The sequence below is a fragment of the Rhinolophus ferrumequinum genome, chromosome 27, assembly GCF_004115265.2.
Source record: "Rhinolophus ferrumequinum isolate MPI-CBG mRhiFer1 chromosome 27, mRhiFer1_v1.p, whole genome shotgun sequence".
Lineage (NCBI taxonomy): Eukaryota > Metazoa > Chordata > Mammalia > Chiroptera > Rhinolophidae > Rhinolophus > Rhinolophus ferrumequinum.
The window spans coordinates 3,242,621-3,259,160 of record NC_046310.1 but is presented as its reverse complement, the minus strand read 5'-3'; the positions used below and the strand labels follow the sequence as shown (position 1 = coordinate 3,259,160).

The window sequence follows — 16,540 nt, the reverse complement described above, 5'->3', positions numbered from 1 at the left end:
TAGAGATGAAGCTAGAAACGAAGCTAGAAACGAAACTAGACATGAAACGAACAAATGAAACTAGAAATGAAACGAACAAATGAAAGCTAGAGATGAAGCTAGAAACGAAGCTAGAAATGAAACGAACAAATGAAAGCCAGAAATGAAAGGATATGTTCTGGCTTTTATTTACAGATAGGTTACATGTGAAATCATGTGAAATCATCCAAACTAAAAATGAATGGATGTATTCTGGCTTTTATTTACAGATACAGAAAATATTCATTATAAGCAATTTAAGTTCAAATCGTCAAGCAAGTGAAAATTTGTAAGTTTTTAATTCAACATTTTTCTTCTAAAAATTACGTTTCATAAAGGATTTTATCTGTTGAAATATGAATCTTCTTTCTGCCATTCATTTTATGTCCTCACGGGTTCTTGATAAAACAGCATCCTTGGTAAGAAAGGCCGAGAGAGGGGTAAGAGAAAAAGAGAGAGAGATTTTTAAAATAAGCATCACTTCTGGTCAAGTTTTTATTGGCCTCAGTCCTTCGATATTTCATGTAATTAGTCACTGGTTTAACTAGGTACTTCTAAAAGCATGAAAACACACTTGTAAAATTATACCAGAAGTCCCTTTTATAAACGCAATGTCATTTAGTACATTAACAATTTTTAAAATAATTTTTCTAAGTTATTTATTTCTATTTGTCTTAGGAATTACAAATCAAAGATACACTAAAACATTTAAATGGCATATGAAAATTTTCTGTTCTGATATTTACCACAGTTGTTAAAAATGAAATATAACACTTTTACACCCATCATTTTGTTGTATTATGTCAGTGTTTTTCTAAACAAAACAAAAAAAAATCATTTTCTATTCTTCAACAATTAGAAAATATATTTTTAAATTGTCATATGAGGAAACACTTGAATAGGGGAGTCCAAATTTTACATAGAAATGTGTTCTTTATAATAGAGACCATAATTTTAATCATTGTTATTAGCATGTTCTCCTGTCACTTCAAAGATTTACACAACTGTGTTTCCAATCTTTAGTATCTATCTATACATGAACCTGTACTGGGAAATGGAAGGAAATGTGACTTTGTCTACCTCAGAAAACACAGGTAATTTTTTTCACATTTAAATATGGCACATATTAACAGATTTATTTATCAAATTGCCACAGTGTTCCAAATATCAAATAACACACAATGTTCTCAGTTTGGATAACTCAAAAACTTTTCTCAATTAATTAATACTTCTAGGAGCTTTGTTAGTTGAAAAAAGAAAAAAGAAAATTACTATTTTTTCCTTTATAATGACCATAAAGTAGAAATGTAGAGCCTAATATTTCTGAAATTTACATGATGACTATTGACTAACAATATGACTAAAAAACAAACAATCAACAAATAGTTGTAAGTGCTCGCTTCGGCAGCACATATACTAAAACTGGAACGATACAGAGAAGATTAGCATGGCCCCTGCGCAAGGATGACATGCAAATTCGTGAAGCGTTCCATATTTTAAAATTTTTTTCACAGCAAAGGAAACCATCAATAAAACAAAAAGGGATCCTCCTGAATGGGAAAAGATATTTGCCAATGATATATCTGATAAGGGGTTTATATCACAAATTTATAAAAAAAACTCAACTCCAGCAAAAACAAACAACCCAATTAAAAAATGGGCAGAGGACATGAAGAGACATTTTTCTAAAAAGGATATACAGATGGCAAACAGACATATGAAGAAATGCTCAACCTCACTAACCATCAGAGAAATGCAAATAAAAACCACAATGAGATACCACTTCACCCCGGTCAAAATGGCTATCATCAACAAATCAACAAACAACAAGTGCTGGCGCAGATGTGGAGAAAAGGGAACGCTTGTGCACTGTTGGTGGGATTGCAGATTGGTGCAGCCACTATGGAAAACAGTATGGAGGTATCTCAAAAATCTGAAAATGGAACTACCCTATGATCCAGCAATTCCACTCCTAGGTATCTATCCGGAGAAATCCAAAACTTCAATTCAAAAATCTTTATGCACTCCTATGTTTATTGCAGCACTATACACAATAGCCAAGACATGGAAACAACCGAAATGCCCATTGGTAGATGACTGGATTAAGAAACTGTGGTACATTTATACAATGGAATATTATGCAGCCATAAAGAAGAAAGAAATCTTACGATTTGCAACAACATGGATGGACCTAGAGAACATTATGTTAAGTGAAATAAGTCAGACAGAGAAAGACAAATACCATATGATCTCACTTATATGCGGAATCTAAAGAAAAGAGTAAGTGAATGAACTAATCAGAAACAGTTTTGGAGACATAGAGGAAAAACTGAGGGTTGCTAGATGGGCGGGGGGGTGGAGATAAGGGGGAAGGTGAGGGGATTAGAAAACAGTTGGTAACCACAAGATGGCCACGGGGTCTTGAAAATTAATTTGGGGAACGTAATCAATAATGTTGTGGAGATTTTCTGGGGTGTCTGATGGACACGTGTCCCATTTGGGAGACCACCTCGGGGATGATGTGGATGCCTGATCACTGTGCTGTGCACCTGAAGCTGAATGATAATGAATGCCAACTATGATTTTATATATATACATAAATATGTATATATATGTATGTATATACTTACAAGAAGCGGAGTACAGCATTAGGAATAGAGACAGTGGAAATGTAATGGCTCTGTGCGATGTCAGGGGGATGTCAGGGGGATGGTGGATGTCAGTGTGAGGGATATAAATGATAAACATCTAAGTATTACTTTGTCTTGTGCACCTGAAACTAATAAAAAAATAAAATAAAATAAAAAAATAAAAAATAAATAAAAATAAAAATAAAAAAATAGTTGTAAGACATAGGCCTTGTCTCACCTTTGTCTTTGAATACATCTTGGATATTTTAACTGCCCTCTGTCACATCGCACTCTAAGTTCAGATCCAATAGTAGATAACTGAGCCACATAAGTATCTCTCCTACAAAGAAATTCAATATATTCGCCATGGAAAATATATGGTCTGTTGTCAAAATCCCATTTCAACAGTAAATTATTATTTTCCATTTCAACAGAAGATAATGTGCAAGGCTCTGAAAAATTAAAAGAAAAAAATTATGTTGATACATCTTGATACTGCAAGGAAGCATTGTGTTGTGATGACGACCTTCAAATTTCCAGGCATTAGAGTGTAAAGTAAGTTAGATAGAATTAATATTTAAGTCAGAAAATTGGTTCAGAACTTACAGAAAATAGCCTGCTGTTTTTCTCTGTTCTTGGTAGATGTCTGACTACATAGGAACGCTAACTAACACAAATATAGCACTAACGTTTTATGACTGTTGTACTAGCACAACGAGCACAGAAAGTGAACAGATACGGTTTATCTCATTAACTAGAGCCACAATTAGTCGTACGTACCTAAACACAATGGTGGTGTGGTCCACACTCCTTGTGAACAGTGGGAAACTCTAGGCCCTTGTAGGAAATGGTGATCGAAGCACCTGTATTCTACTGAGGAACCATTTTCATAGCTGCCTCTTACTGAACTAGTAATGACTCCATTTTTAATAAGTGGAGGAGATGCACACATGCCTTTAGATTCTGAAAAATAATTGTTCAAATATATAGTCAATTGCTATAATCAGTATCCAGTGCTTTCATAATTGTTACAGAAATACAACGGTATTTTATATAAAAGCATTTATGACAAGTCTCAAATAATTTTTAAATATTGACAGCATTTCTGCAATAATTTCATACTCTAACATTTATTATTGCAATTCGAATCTCATAATATGTAAATACACATTTAAAATGAGACAAGTAATGACAATCGTGGTTTTATTTTTCCCCTCTACCTAGCTGGAAGTGACAGTGTATGAGATTCCTCTGGAAGCCACGCTTCTGTATATGTTCTCTTCCTTTTTTTCTTCTTAAAAATCCGACGTCCTAGGAATAGACAAAATCTCGTGCTCTACCTCACCCTTTTCTGAGACAACACTCTCCAGTCAGCGCTAGAGAGCAATGTTATACAGACTAGTTGGTGCTCCCAGACTGCTCTCAATGCTCTGAGAGTCTGGTGATATTCATCAAACCTCCTGATGGCTCCCTTTATAAACTTGACTTACTGGAATGAAAAGATGTCAGCGTAGCCATTCTATTTAATATGTGTTGACTGGAAATTGATCAGCTCATTGCCAGTTTTATAGATTAGAAGATGACGATAAATGGTTTAGAGTCTTCTACTTTGAACCCAAGAGACGACACTGATTCCCTGAGCTATTCTGAGGAAGCACCATTGTCTTACCTTTTCTCAAACACACAGGATATTTCACTTCTCCTCTATCGCACTGCACAGATAATGCAGACACTGGCGTGGATGGAGCTAGATCAAAGCCCTGTTTACATGCAAAATCTATTAAATCTCCATGTAAGACCTTTCCTTCAAGCTTCCACTTCATCTCTATGTTGTTTCTGTTCATGTAGTCCATGTTAACAGTACATGGCTCTGTAAGACAAAATGCTCTTTTAATTGGTTACTCATCTGGCAAATGTGAAACTGATATATTTTTTAAACAAAAATGGTAACAGACATAGAAAGCAATTATTTCATATTTAACATTTATCATTGTCAAAGCTCCTCACACACATACATATTAAAGTATGCACTTTTTATTATCAACTGAATTTAAACATTTCTTATAAATTAAGACCACAATTTTTAATAATCTTTTTATTTTTCAATTACAGTTGACATACATTATATTAGTTTCAGGTGTATAACCTGATTAGACATTAATATACCTTAGGAAGTAATCACCCTGTTAAGTCTAGTAACCATCTGACACCATACACAGTTATTACAGTGTTATTATATTCCCTTGTTATGTAGTTTAAAAGGCTAATTATTTCTAATGACTTTTATTAAAATAAAATGACTTTTAATTTATAGGAAGTTGATCATGCTATTACCCATTTGTAAGTCACAGTGTAACAAGTTAATTGCACCTGTAGTGACCAGTTCCATTACTTTTAAATGTAAGTCTCACTAGCAAAGTTAAAAAATGAGGCGAATCTATAGGCTTGAAATGAGTGCTGAACATTGTTTTCTCAGAGTTATCTTAATTTAGGTAATTATGTAGGTAGCTGCCTCAATTCTCTATTTGAAACAGCATTAGTTATACCATGCCTTAATCTAAAATATATTTAGAGTAACTACAAACATGTTTTTATTTGCTCAACAAGATATGAAAAATGGTGGCGAGGAAAGCTATTAATATACTCTACTAAGGAAAGAACTAGATAGCTATTGGAGATTTTCTGCTTACAGAAATAATAAGGGAAACACTAGGGGAAAAAAAGATTCATATAAAATAATTATTTCCATGCTGTAAAACATTGCATGAAAAATCACATAAAAATACAAACATGATGGCAAAAGAAATTCAATGTGTCCTGTTTTCTAAGAGAAATAAGTTCTAAGGAACAAATCACTAGAGTTAACAATATTGTTTCATATACTTGAAAGTTACGAAGAGAGTAGCTTTCAAATGCTCTCATTATAAATAACAAAAGACAGTAGTTATGGGTGGTGAAGGCTATGTTAAGTAAGCTTATTGTGGTAATCATTTCACAATACTATATATGTGAAATCAAATTATCATTGGACACCATGATCTTACATAATGTTTGTTATATGTCAGTTGTGTCAATAAAGTTGGGGGAAAAAACTTTTTTAAAAATTCAATGTGTTCTCTTGCTTACCTAAGCAAACAGGTGGGGATGACCACTGTCCTTGCTGACAACGAGACCTTTTCGCTCCCTTCAGTATGTAATATTCATTACACCGATACTCCACGGAGGACCCGGTCGTGTAGCTTGCCAACAATCCACCAACAACAGCCCCGTTTGTTACATCGGGTGGAGGCTTACAGTTCTCATTATTTTCTAAGAAAAGAGGTTATTTTCAACTTAATAGGAACTTATAACAACAGAATGATATAATATATGTAGTCCCCCATACGATAGTACCTCAATGTTTGCCCTACGTGGTTTAGGACAATTGATTTCTAAATTCACCAGAATCGAGAGAAATGTTACTCAGCTCTAATACTTTTAAAATTTACGAAGACTTAAACAGCCAACGTTTTGCCTCAGAACAAGGAAGAATATTTCCACTTTTCTTGCTTGTGAAGGAATTGTGATCAGGATATTCCTAAAATGGATACAAAGGTAAACAATGCTCTTTAACCTAAAAGTTATGTTCAATTCTAAACCTGCCGATGATCATCATACAGTTCTATTTTTTTTTTTTTGTCTTGTTTCTCCACATCTCAGATCTCAGTCAACCCAGGGATGAAAAGTCCCATTTCTGTCTCTCTCCTTGGAGTCTCCCTCTTACTCTGCTGATTTCTCTAGCATCTCTAATAGCTTTGCTTTCACGCAATAAATCTCCTCAGTACACGTTTGTGGAGATTCCTCCAGAAGCTGACCGAGAAATGAGAAGGATGTCAGGACGAACAACAGGCAGTGATCGTGCCCTTCAGTGAAAGAGCAGGGACACGACTCAGAAAGGTGGAGGGCTCAGAATGGCCAGATGCGCAAGTCGCATCAGCAGGAGTCACCCAAAGTCAGGAGCGAGGGCTCTATCCTGAGTCTGTGGGGCATAAAGGAAGAGAGAGTGGGTCATGCTGATGGTGAGTAGCTCAACCCAGCAGGTCCTTACTCGTCTTCTCCAATGAAGGTTGTCCTCACTTACATGCTGTCATCTAAAGCTCAGAAGTTACGGAGTCACATAGGTCAAATAAGAGTGTCTAGCACTGAGATACATTCAAAACGGTGTTGTTTGTTTCCCAATTCTTTATGTTGGCTTCAGTTCTACAGATGGCTCCCTATCCTCACACACACACACAAAGCTGAGTTTCTATCTTTTCTAAGCAGTGATCTCTTGCTGTAAGTATGCCAATGAAATGAAAAGAATAAAAATTGTTTACGCAATAGGCTTAGCTACTGCCGTTCACTGTGCCACACGTACCAACACACTCGGGGGGAACAGTCCACTTCCCACGCAAACAGGTGATTTCTTTTGACCCACGCAGATGATAGCCACTTTGACATGCAAATGCCACTTTATCGCCATTGTAATAAACCTTAGCATAGAGATTTGCTGCGCTGTGCTCAATGTGGGGTGGCTCCTCACAAGCTGTCTTCTCCTTTTCCTCTGAAAAGGAACAATTTAAAGAGAAGAGCATTCAGCCACACAAGTGGAGTTCCCTTTCGGGAAAGCTGATGTGGGGTGTTACTAACCAGTGCACTTTGGAGGGTCCGTCCATTTTCCATTATCACAACGTATTTCTTCTGATCCCTGTATCTCAAAATTCAGTTCACATTCTATACGAACTGTTTCTCCATGACGATAGGTTGTTGAGTATGTTTGAAGTTTGGAGTTTAGAGGCAGAGGTGGAGGAGGACATCGATTTCTTCTTCCTTGTGGAAAAGTATCAGCATATTTTGTCATATAATTACAAAAAAATAATTACATCGGTTGTGCCAAGTACCATAAGAAGTAGGGCAGACAGACTTTAGGGTCACCCCCAAACCCCCGCCTCCTGATGTTCACCTCCTCGTGTCATACCCATGCCCAGGAGCAGGAAGTGAGACTTGCTTCTAACCAAGAGAACACAGTAACGACAGGATGCATGAGCTCATGAGGTCATGTCCACAGACTCCCTCTTCTGTAGTCCCATCTCCCTCTGCCCCCTTTTAGGAGGATACTCGTGATTACATTTAGGGCCCAAATAGATCATCCTAGATGTTACTCCCAGCTTAAGATCCTTAATCACATCTGCAAAGCCCCTTTGTCCTATAAGGGATCACTCACTGGTTCCAGGAATTAGGACACAGATTGTTGGAGGGTGGGGAGGCATTATTCACTTTACGACACTGCCCATCCCACATCTACTGACTATTTACTAGAGAAAATAATAGGCACATTGGCAGCTGACTAATTTGAATGGGGGCAGGGGGAGTGTGGAATAGGAAACAGGTGAGCCTGTCTCTTTTTTTTGAAGTAACACACCACAGACAACTTGCTAACAATCTCCCTCTCTACTATGACACAAGGCTGTTAGCAACACTGGAAATTTTTACAACAAACACATTAATTAATTACAAACACTAAAGTATCGTTCGGTGCATTTGCAGAATCGTGGTCCTTCCGTGCCGTCCCACTGCGTTCCCCTGCTGGGGTCCCCCTTCCGGTCCTCCCAGCACCGATTTCACATCTTCACCGCTCTCTTCCAGCTTCAACTTTCCTACCTTTCTCCTGTTAATAATAACACTGTTTTCTACACTACAGAGTAAACAGAGGCTTTGACTTCTCCCCATCCTTCGCAATCCTCCAAACTCTGGTTTATCTTTTAAGGCCCAGTTCGAATATTCTCCATCATCTCCGTAAACATCGTACCCATCTTTAATTGCTGTTCAAATCCTTCACTCCTGACTTTCTTATACTATCTGTCACCTTGTATCAATTACTTTTTCATTTTTCCATATCTGTTTCCTCTGTGTGACTAGGCCCCACTTCGGTGTGATTAAATGACTATTGATTTGATGTCTCCTAACAGGGAATCATGCCACCTGCTTGAACACACCCAGTGACAAAAACTTAACCACAATCGTTAAGTTACATTTTTAGGATGGCTCTTCCTAGATGACCTCATTTTTCATATTCACACTGGGTAACGCTCTGTTGATTTTCCTGCTCTTTACCCACAATTTTGAAGACTGTATTTTTACATCAAGAAATAAGTGACCACATAAGAAAGTTCCCTTGCAAAGGGAAGCCTCAGATAATTGGATCTAGTAATTACCAACAAAACATTTATTCATTATAATAAGAGATGTAAATTTTATGAAATTTTCTTAAGAAGCTTAAAAGATAATAGCCACTCTATAATCTAGTACAAAATTTAAGATTTCTTCAGATTAACTGTATTAAAGTTTGCTGAAAACAGCACTGATTTAAAAGACAATATTAATTTTAAAAAGTAGCACTCAGGACAAGAATTCGATACCATCAGAGACACTATTAAGACATGATATTTTGTTTGCATGTGTAAAATTTTAAGTTACCTTCACATACAGGAGATTCTGGGTACCAGCCAAAGTTGTAGCACTGGATTAAATCAGCCCCACTTAGATAATAATTTTCATGACAAAAAAACTGAACTACATCTCCTTCTTCATAGGTTTGCTTTATAGGATGGAAATACCCATTTTCTATTAATCTTAAAGAAGAGCATTTTAATTCTAAAAATGAAAGGACAAACAAAAATACAAAGTGTTACTTTCCTGATAGAAAAAATTCACCTACCACTTACATATCACATTTGGAATAGAAATTAGAAAATCGGCTATATTTCATTACACATACTAAAAGCTTGTCAATTAATAATATTTAATTATCTGAGCTGAAAGAAATTCTTTCCTATTTGAGAGTTTTCAATGATCAAAACCTACTATCCACACAATTAAGACCAGAAGCAAAATAAAAGGATGAAAAGGGAACATATTAGCATGACAACATATATACACTTCCATCTGAGAGGAAATTTTCAGAGTGAAGTCGACTGTCTTCAAAATGAGAACCTACTGGTGCATTTTGGTGTGACAGACCATCCATAGGTGTGACATTCTACCTCCTCCGTCTTCTTTCCTCCAGCTGTGTAGTAGCCAGGGGCACATTCGTACCTCACTTTGCCCTTCACTCGGAACGTTCTCTGTGTTGTGGAATAATTTCCATGATGCAATTCTGGAGCCAAACATGTCTCTAGCAGAAATTAAAGTTACTTATTTTATGAACTTCATCACTAAACTTGAAATAGTAAATAGAAATCTCCACGTGTATTTTCATGGAACCTTAAGCTGTATAACCAAATCAACCCTTGGCAAAAATGCAAAATAGACAAAGTTGGTCTTGGCCTCTCTATTTCCTTTCTTCACACACCATGTGTCCTATCTCCACCAGTTTCCTTGTTTTAAAATCCTAGTCTAGTGTATTTGACCAAAAGCCACAATTCAACTGAAGGCGTGTGCGGTAACAATTTTTGGATTATGTGCCCTCTGTGGATTTGTATAATTTAAACAACTAACAAATCACTAACAAAGCATGTGTATTCCAATTATTGGATAATGTTTAAATATATCTGATATTGGTTTACAATATAAAATAATATACATTACCTCAATGTCTTCTCAAAAAAAAAAGTAATAGTAATTTATGTATATGGCAAGAAACAGGTTTACTAAGTTTTTTTTATTCTACTCTAATTCTTCTTTTTATGGTTTGTTATTGTTAGTATAAAGTCAGACCTGCTGGACTAGGTGTGTGGTGGGAGTTGAGAACCCCTGGATGAAGGAAACATCTGGTATGTGAGAAAAACCATACAATAACGTCCTGCATTTGCAGACATAATAAAAAATGGATTGCATGAAATAGAAATGTCCATCAATATATGAAAGCAGGAGTCCCATAAGCGCTTGTGGTCTGGGAAATGACGCTTAGGCACATACCATGCTCCTTCCTGCAGGCTGGTTGAGAAGACCATCCGTCAGCGAGACACTGAACCACCTCTTCATCCTGTCCTCCAGTGGTTTTGTATCCTGAAGCACAACTGTAACGCATGTTCTCTTGAAATTTGTATAATAATTTGGCATCAGAGATGAAACCATTCATCAGGTCAGGCTTAGTACATTTTTCTATGAGAAAAAAAATATATTTGTTTGCTTACATTGATGAAATTAAGCTTCTCTCTTACTAAGTAGCAAAACTAGGGCAAAAGTTTAATATTATTCTTGAAATTTGAAGGACAAAAGTGTTCACTCCACAATTCCTTGATTATACTCAATTTTGGAAATATCCTCTATGTTCTGCTTCAAATTTCCTTAACCATTGATTCAATTTGACACTGACAGTCTTTGTATTATATTTACTAATTTCAGTTCCTCTAGTCGTTCCTACTCTACCACACCTACTTTTAGAAAATATAGCCAGAGCTATTCCATTGACCATCGTTAATGGAAAATAGGAGGAATCTTTTGGGATTTACTTCCTACTATTTTAAGCCTAGTGTTTGACAATTTTTAACATAAACAAAAGCACATTTGTACTTGATGGATCCTTAACTAATTCTGCAGACATCAAGCGTTTATCTGGCTCCTATGTCCAAGGACCTGTATAAGTTTCTCATTAATTAAAGTAACTCAATTGCGTCTCTGTTCCTTGCAAGGTGACGAATAACAATTTCATTAATTATCTGTATTCTCTTCATAGGGAGATATTAACAACCAATAACGAAAATAACATTTTAATGAGAAACATTATTTACAAAATATGCCTGTATTTTGTAAAAAGGACAGTGGACCACTCATTTTGTTCTTATCTACCAAAATGATTAACCACCCGCCATCTTCTATTGGTCCCTGATATTTATAAACTGATTTACTTGAGTATCACAGAGCTTATGTTGACACATTCCACCGACTTACTGAAGCATCTTGGTCTCGGATTCCAGCCTTCTGTTGTGCACGTGGTTTTGTCCTCTTTTTTCCCAGTCTCAGTTGCATAACCAGCCAAACAGGAAAATGACAATTTTTGGTCTATGCTCATTGGAAAGTAAAAGCTTTCAAAAGTGTAGTAATATGGGGCAAGTCTTCCGTTTTCCACAGTAGGAAGACCACAGGGTTTCTCTGAAATGAGTAAATATCAAGCTGAAAACTGGAAAACATATCTAAACCCAGGAAATTTGTGGCCAGGCAATAATACACATGTCATTTCAAAGTGTTTGCAGGCACTTTACCTAGTACTTATTTTTATTACCTAAAATTTGAAAGTACTTCTGTGACAATCCTTTTCAATCAGAATTAAGCTGAAGGCAACCCCAGGACCAAACAGTCAGATTAAAACTGGGCGCGCTACTTCCTCAGGGAAGCTTTCTCTAACCTTATAAAATAGCACTCTCTCCTAGACATATCATGCGAGCCACAAATGTAATTTTAAAATTTCTAGTAGCTACATTCATGAAAGGAACAATTAAAGTTAATTTTAATAATAGGTTTTACTCACCCCAATATATTACAAATATTTTCCGTTCTTCTAAGTCAGTGTTCAACTGTGATTTTACACTTACAGCACATCCCAATTAGGATTAGCCACATTTCAATAGCCATATATGGCTGTGGCCACCATATCACACAGCAGAGTTCTAGAACAGATGAAGTCCTGAAGATACGCAAACGCAGGGTGGGGAGGTGGGGAAAGCACGGGAATATGAGATCATGGCCCCTGTCTGTGAGCAGCTTTTTTGTTTGTGTGAAAGAAGATTATAACCATATAAGAATTAGAAGTTTTGCTAGAATATTGCAATGTCCTCATGGTATATGTAATAGACAACTACATCAGCTGGGTTTTCTCTATGTAGACAGAAAAATAAAACTGAAGGAAACTATTTATGCAAGTATTATCTTATTGTAGAATTAACTGTATCACATAGGATGTGTTCTATTTATTTTACTTTCATAATTTTAATTGCATACCTCTTTTTGGTAGAAAATTTATAGTAAACTGTTTGACTAAAAGGCAATTATAATGCGTAGGATATTCTGTTTCAACAGGTTCCCTAAGGCGTTTATTTTAGAAAAGTCTTATTGCTGTGGTTTCCTATTTTGCATTCTCAGCTTTGCTGGCACTGAATGACCTGCCTGGTTTCTTACCCCTACAGCCTAATATCACTGTTAACGAGTCACACCCGCCTCACTTTCACACTCATGTCACACATTAGATAGTCTGCTATTAACATTTCCAGTGGTCATGGAGACCACAGGTACTGGTTTGTCTAAACAATCTTGATTGACACTTGTCCCACATAATTATTAATAAAGCCTCTTCCACTCTCAAAAGTGTCCTTGTTCACGTAATCAACTATACGGCCCTCCTACAAATCAGTACTGAATAACCTCACCCAGTGAATAAATTAGGATAAAAAAGTAGGACAAAAAAGTGCCAAAAGTCAAAAATCTTTCTGATGCTCTATGGTCTTTCTCAAATTTCCCACATTAAGCTCTCACGTTACGAACAGAGAATGGAAACTGTCCAAACCTTGAAGTGTTAGAAATGGATTCTAGTATGAAATAGAAATTCTAAATGACAGTACTGCTAGTCTGAAAACCCTTTAAAATGTTTAGATTGTGGTCTTCTGTGCCCCAAAACCTAGAAATACAGAGGGTTTTCGATCTTGTTCTGTTTTTCTGTTATGTTGCTATAAGAAGAGTTTAGTAGCTTTGCCCAAAGGAAAAAATATCTAAATATTTTAACAAACTATATGTATAAGAAGTTTGTTATTTTTAATAAAATTGATACGTAAAAATGAAAGACTGTATTAAAAGCTCAAATTAAACGAATGCTACAATTTCCCTTTATAGGTTTTAGAGAATAAGGAATATTAACAGTTAATTTTACCTTCTGCGTAGAGTTCTCCTGAGATGATTAATATGATAATAAAAGCCAAGACTTTCGACCTCATCTTCAACGGTGTGCTTAATAAAGATTCGAACAATTCTGAAGCCCTGGGGACTCCTCATTAAGTACGCAATACTTCTGCTGAAAAGTTAATTATTTACAACATCTGTTTAAGTCCCTTTGTCACAAGCCTTACATTTCAGTTAAAATATTTTCGAATAATAATAAAATAACACAACTAGGTTAATGGACAATGCTTTTCATACCAGAATTCAACAAGAACATGATAACTAATAAGGGCGACAATAGCAGCAGCATAAATAATTAACTCAGACTGCAAAAAAAACCCAAGTAATTTTTCAACTTAATCCCTTCTTGTAAATCCACAGAGTAAAGTTCACTGTGGCCATCGATTTTTTTCCCGCCATTGATCCAATGAAGAGATGAACTTAGGAACACAAGATAATGGACACCTGATGTTAAACTATGATGTCTAGACGGCACTGCTTAAGGAGACAATTGACCTTAATTAGCTTAAACAATGATAGGATATTATATTGTAACGTCTAACTTCTAGAGAGTTTGTATTCAGTGGCAGGTGATAAGTAAGCACGATGCTGGCGTTTTCAGTGTCCACTACATTCCACGTCACATTCGGCTTTGTGTATAGCGCAATGAAAAAAAACAGATTAAAATTACTGCCCTTGGAGTTTAATGCATTCTAATGGGTTTAAACTACAGGATAATGCTGTGACGTGGAAACTATTATGATTTCAATGTTGTAACTTTTTATTAAAATACAACATATGAAAAGTGCACACACCATAAGGGTACAGATCAGTGGATTCTCACGCTGAACATGTCTGTGAAACCAGCACCGGCTGACTCTTCAGTCCCCTCCCCTCCAAGTCACTGCCTACGCCCAACCCGTGTTAAACAGTATCTTGACTTCTAACAGCACAGATCAGTTTCACCTGCTTTATACTCCATGCCTAAAATCATACTATTTTTTTTTTTATGCCTGGTTTGTTTAACCTTTTGCTTGTGAGATTCATCCATATTTTGGGCTGTAGATAGAGGCTTCTCTGTGTGGTATTCCATGTGGCTATGCCTCAAAGCACCTGTCCCTTCTGTTCATGCACATTTGGGTGACTTCTGGTTTAGGGATATAATTGGCTTCTGCTCATTTCCAAAGACTTTTTTGTCTTTTAATTTGAAAGTGGTCCAATATAACCTCCCCCCGACCCCGCCTGGATTCTACTATTCACAGCTTATTATATTTTTAACCTCACATATTTATTCATCTATCCGTCCATCTTTTTTCGATGCATTTCAACATGAATTGCAAGTATTTATGTGTCACTCTAAATACGTATGCAAATATATCATTAACTTGAACTCAGTATTTTTTACAGATGATTCTTTGGATATGAAATTTGCAAAGGGACACGAAAGTTTTTTTTTTTTTTTCCTATTGGGGAATGTTGGGGAACAGTGTGCTTCTCCAGGACCCATCAGCTCCATGTCAAGTCATTGTCCTTCAATCTAGTTGTGGAGGGTGCAGCTCAGCTCCATGTCCAGTCGCCATTTTCAATCTTTAGTTGCAGGGGGCGCAGCCCACCATCCCATGTGGGAATTGAACCAGCAACCTTGTTGTTGAAAGCTCGCATTCTAACCAACTGAGCCATCTGGTTGCCCAGAAAAACACAGCTTTTAAGCGTAGGTTCTATGCGTCTTGAGCAATGCATCCACCAGTAGACCTCTAACCCCTACCAATTACCATCGTCCCAGAAAATTCCCTTCTGCTCCTTCCCAGGCAAACTGCTCTCCACTCCCCTCACAGGCAAAGACTGCTCCAATTTTTCCACCAATCATCTCATTTGTCTGTTCTAGAACTTCATGTAATTGGAAATATACAAGTACCCATTTTTTTGTTAAGTTAGACTTTCTTCATTCAGCATGTGTTGGGATTTATCCACGTTGCTGTGTGTCCTAGTATTTCATTCCTTTTTATTGCTCAATTTTACAAAACAATGTGCTGAAACTTAGAGAGTTTTGAAGTTGAAGAGGCTTGTCGAAGATCACTAAGTTAGTAAGTATAAGGGCCAAAGTCCAAAGAAAGTCCTTTTTTAAAAAAGTAAAATACATATTGAGATATCAAAATTAAATATCTAAATTTTTAATCCGTTAAAAGTTACTAGCATTTACTAATTTCAGTAAATACAGAAAGTATACTACATCTAGAAACCTAACAAAATGAGAAAGTATATTGACTGTTTCAAAAATTGTTGGAAGAATCTCTTTCATTCTAGGTAAGAACAAACATGATATTTAAATGTTTATTTTTTCAAGTCAATATATTTACATGGTACAAACTTCAAAGGGTAGAAAGTGAAAAGTCACCGGCCTCCACTTGTCTCTCAGGCCCCAGTTCCCCTCTCTTGAAAGCAAAGAAGGCCCTCAGGAACTTTGTCCTTTCCCAGAGTTATTCTAGCCATTTACAAACAAATCTGCACCTTCTAACTCACTCCTTTTCACGTACCAGTGTATACTGGAGATCGCTCCAGCTCCATAGCAGTGTGTAAATGGGTTCCTTATGTTTTCAGATCAGCATAGGTTTCTGATATATGGACGTATAATTTAAATCAAATTCATTATTGTTGAATAATAAAGTTGCTTACAAGATTTTCTTATTGCTGAGATTTCTGCGATGTCTAGTACTGCATGTGTCACTTTGCACACGTGAATTTAAGTGATTATAAAACAGATAAATATTGCTAAAGTTTTCTAGTGGAAATTATGGCAATTAACTCTCCCAATAGTACAAGAGGATGTTTTCCGAGTCCCAAAACAGTGTTATTAAACACTCTATGGTTGCAATTTGATAAGTAAAAACATCATCACAGTATAGTTTAATTTACATTTTTTTACAATTGAGATGGAAGACTTTTACATGGATTTGAAAGCCATTTTAATATTATTAAAATGCTCTTTGCTCATTTTTCTATTAAAC

At 36.2% G+C, this 16,540-nt stretch overlaps 1 protein-coding gene and 1 non-coding gene across 2 annotated transcripts; one reads left to right on the top strand and one right to left on the bottom strand.

Moving 5' to 3' along the window:
• Window positions 1–143: 143 nt before the first annotated feature.
• F13B (coagulation factor XIII B chain) lies at window positions 144–13,787 on the bottom strand. Its single transcript, XM_033099329.1, has 12 exons — window positions 13,528–13,787; window positions 11,559–11,759; window positions 10,584–10,769; window positions 9,664–9,840; window positions 9,144–9,320; window positions 7,317–7,496; window positions 7,045–7,230; window positions 5,775–5,957; window positions 4,318–4,518; window positions 3,429–3,611; window positions 2,887–3,100; window positions 144–433 (listed from the first exon to the last, which is right to left on the bottom strand). Exons 1-12 carry the CDS (start codon window positions 13,589–13,591, stop codon window positions 400–402), a joined length of 1,986 nt encoding a protein of 661 aa, XP_032955220.1. The 5' UTR covers window positions 13,592–13,787; the 3' UTR covers window positions 144–399.
• Window positions 1,411–1,517, top strand: LOC117018725 (U6 spliceosomal RNA). Its single transcript, XR_004422301.1, has one exon. It is a non-coding gene; the product is annotated as a U6 spliceosomal RNA (small nuclear RNA).
• Window positions 13,788–16,540: the final 2,753 nt, after the last annotated feature.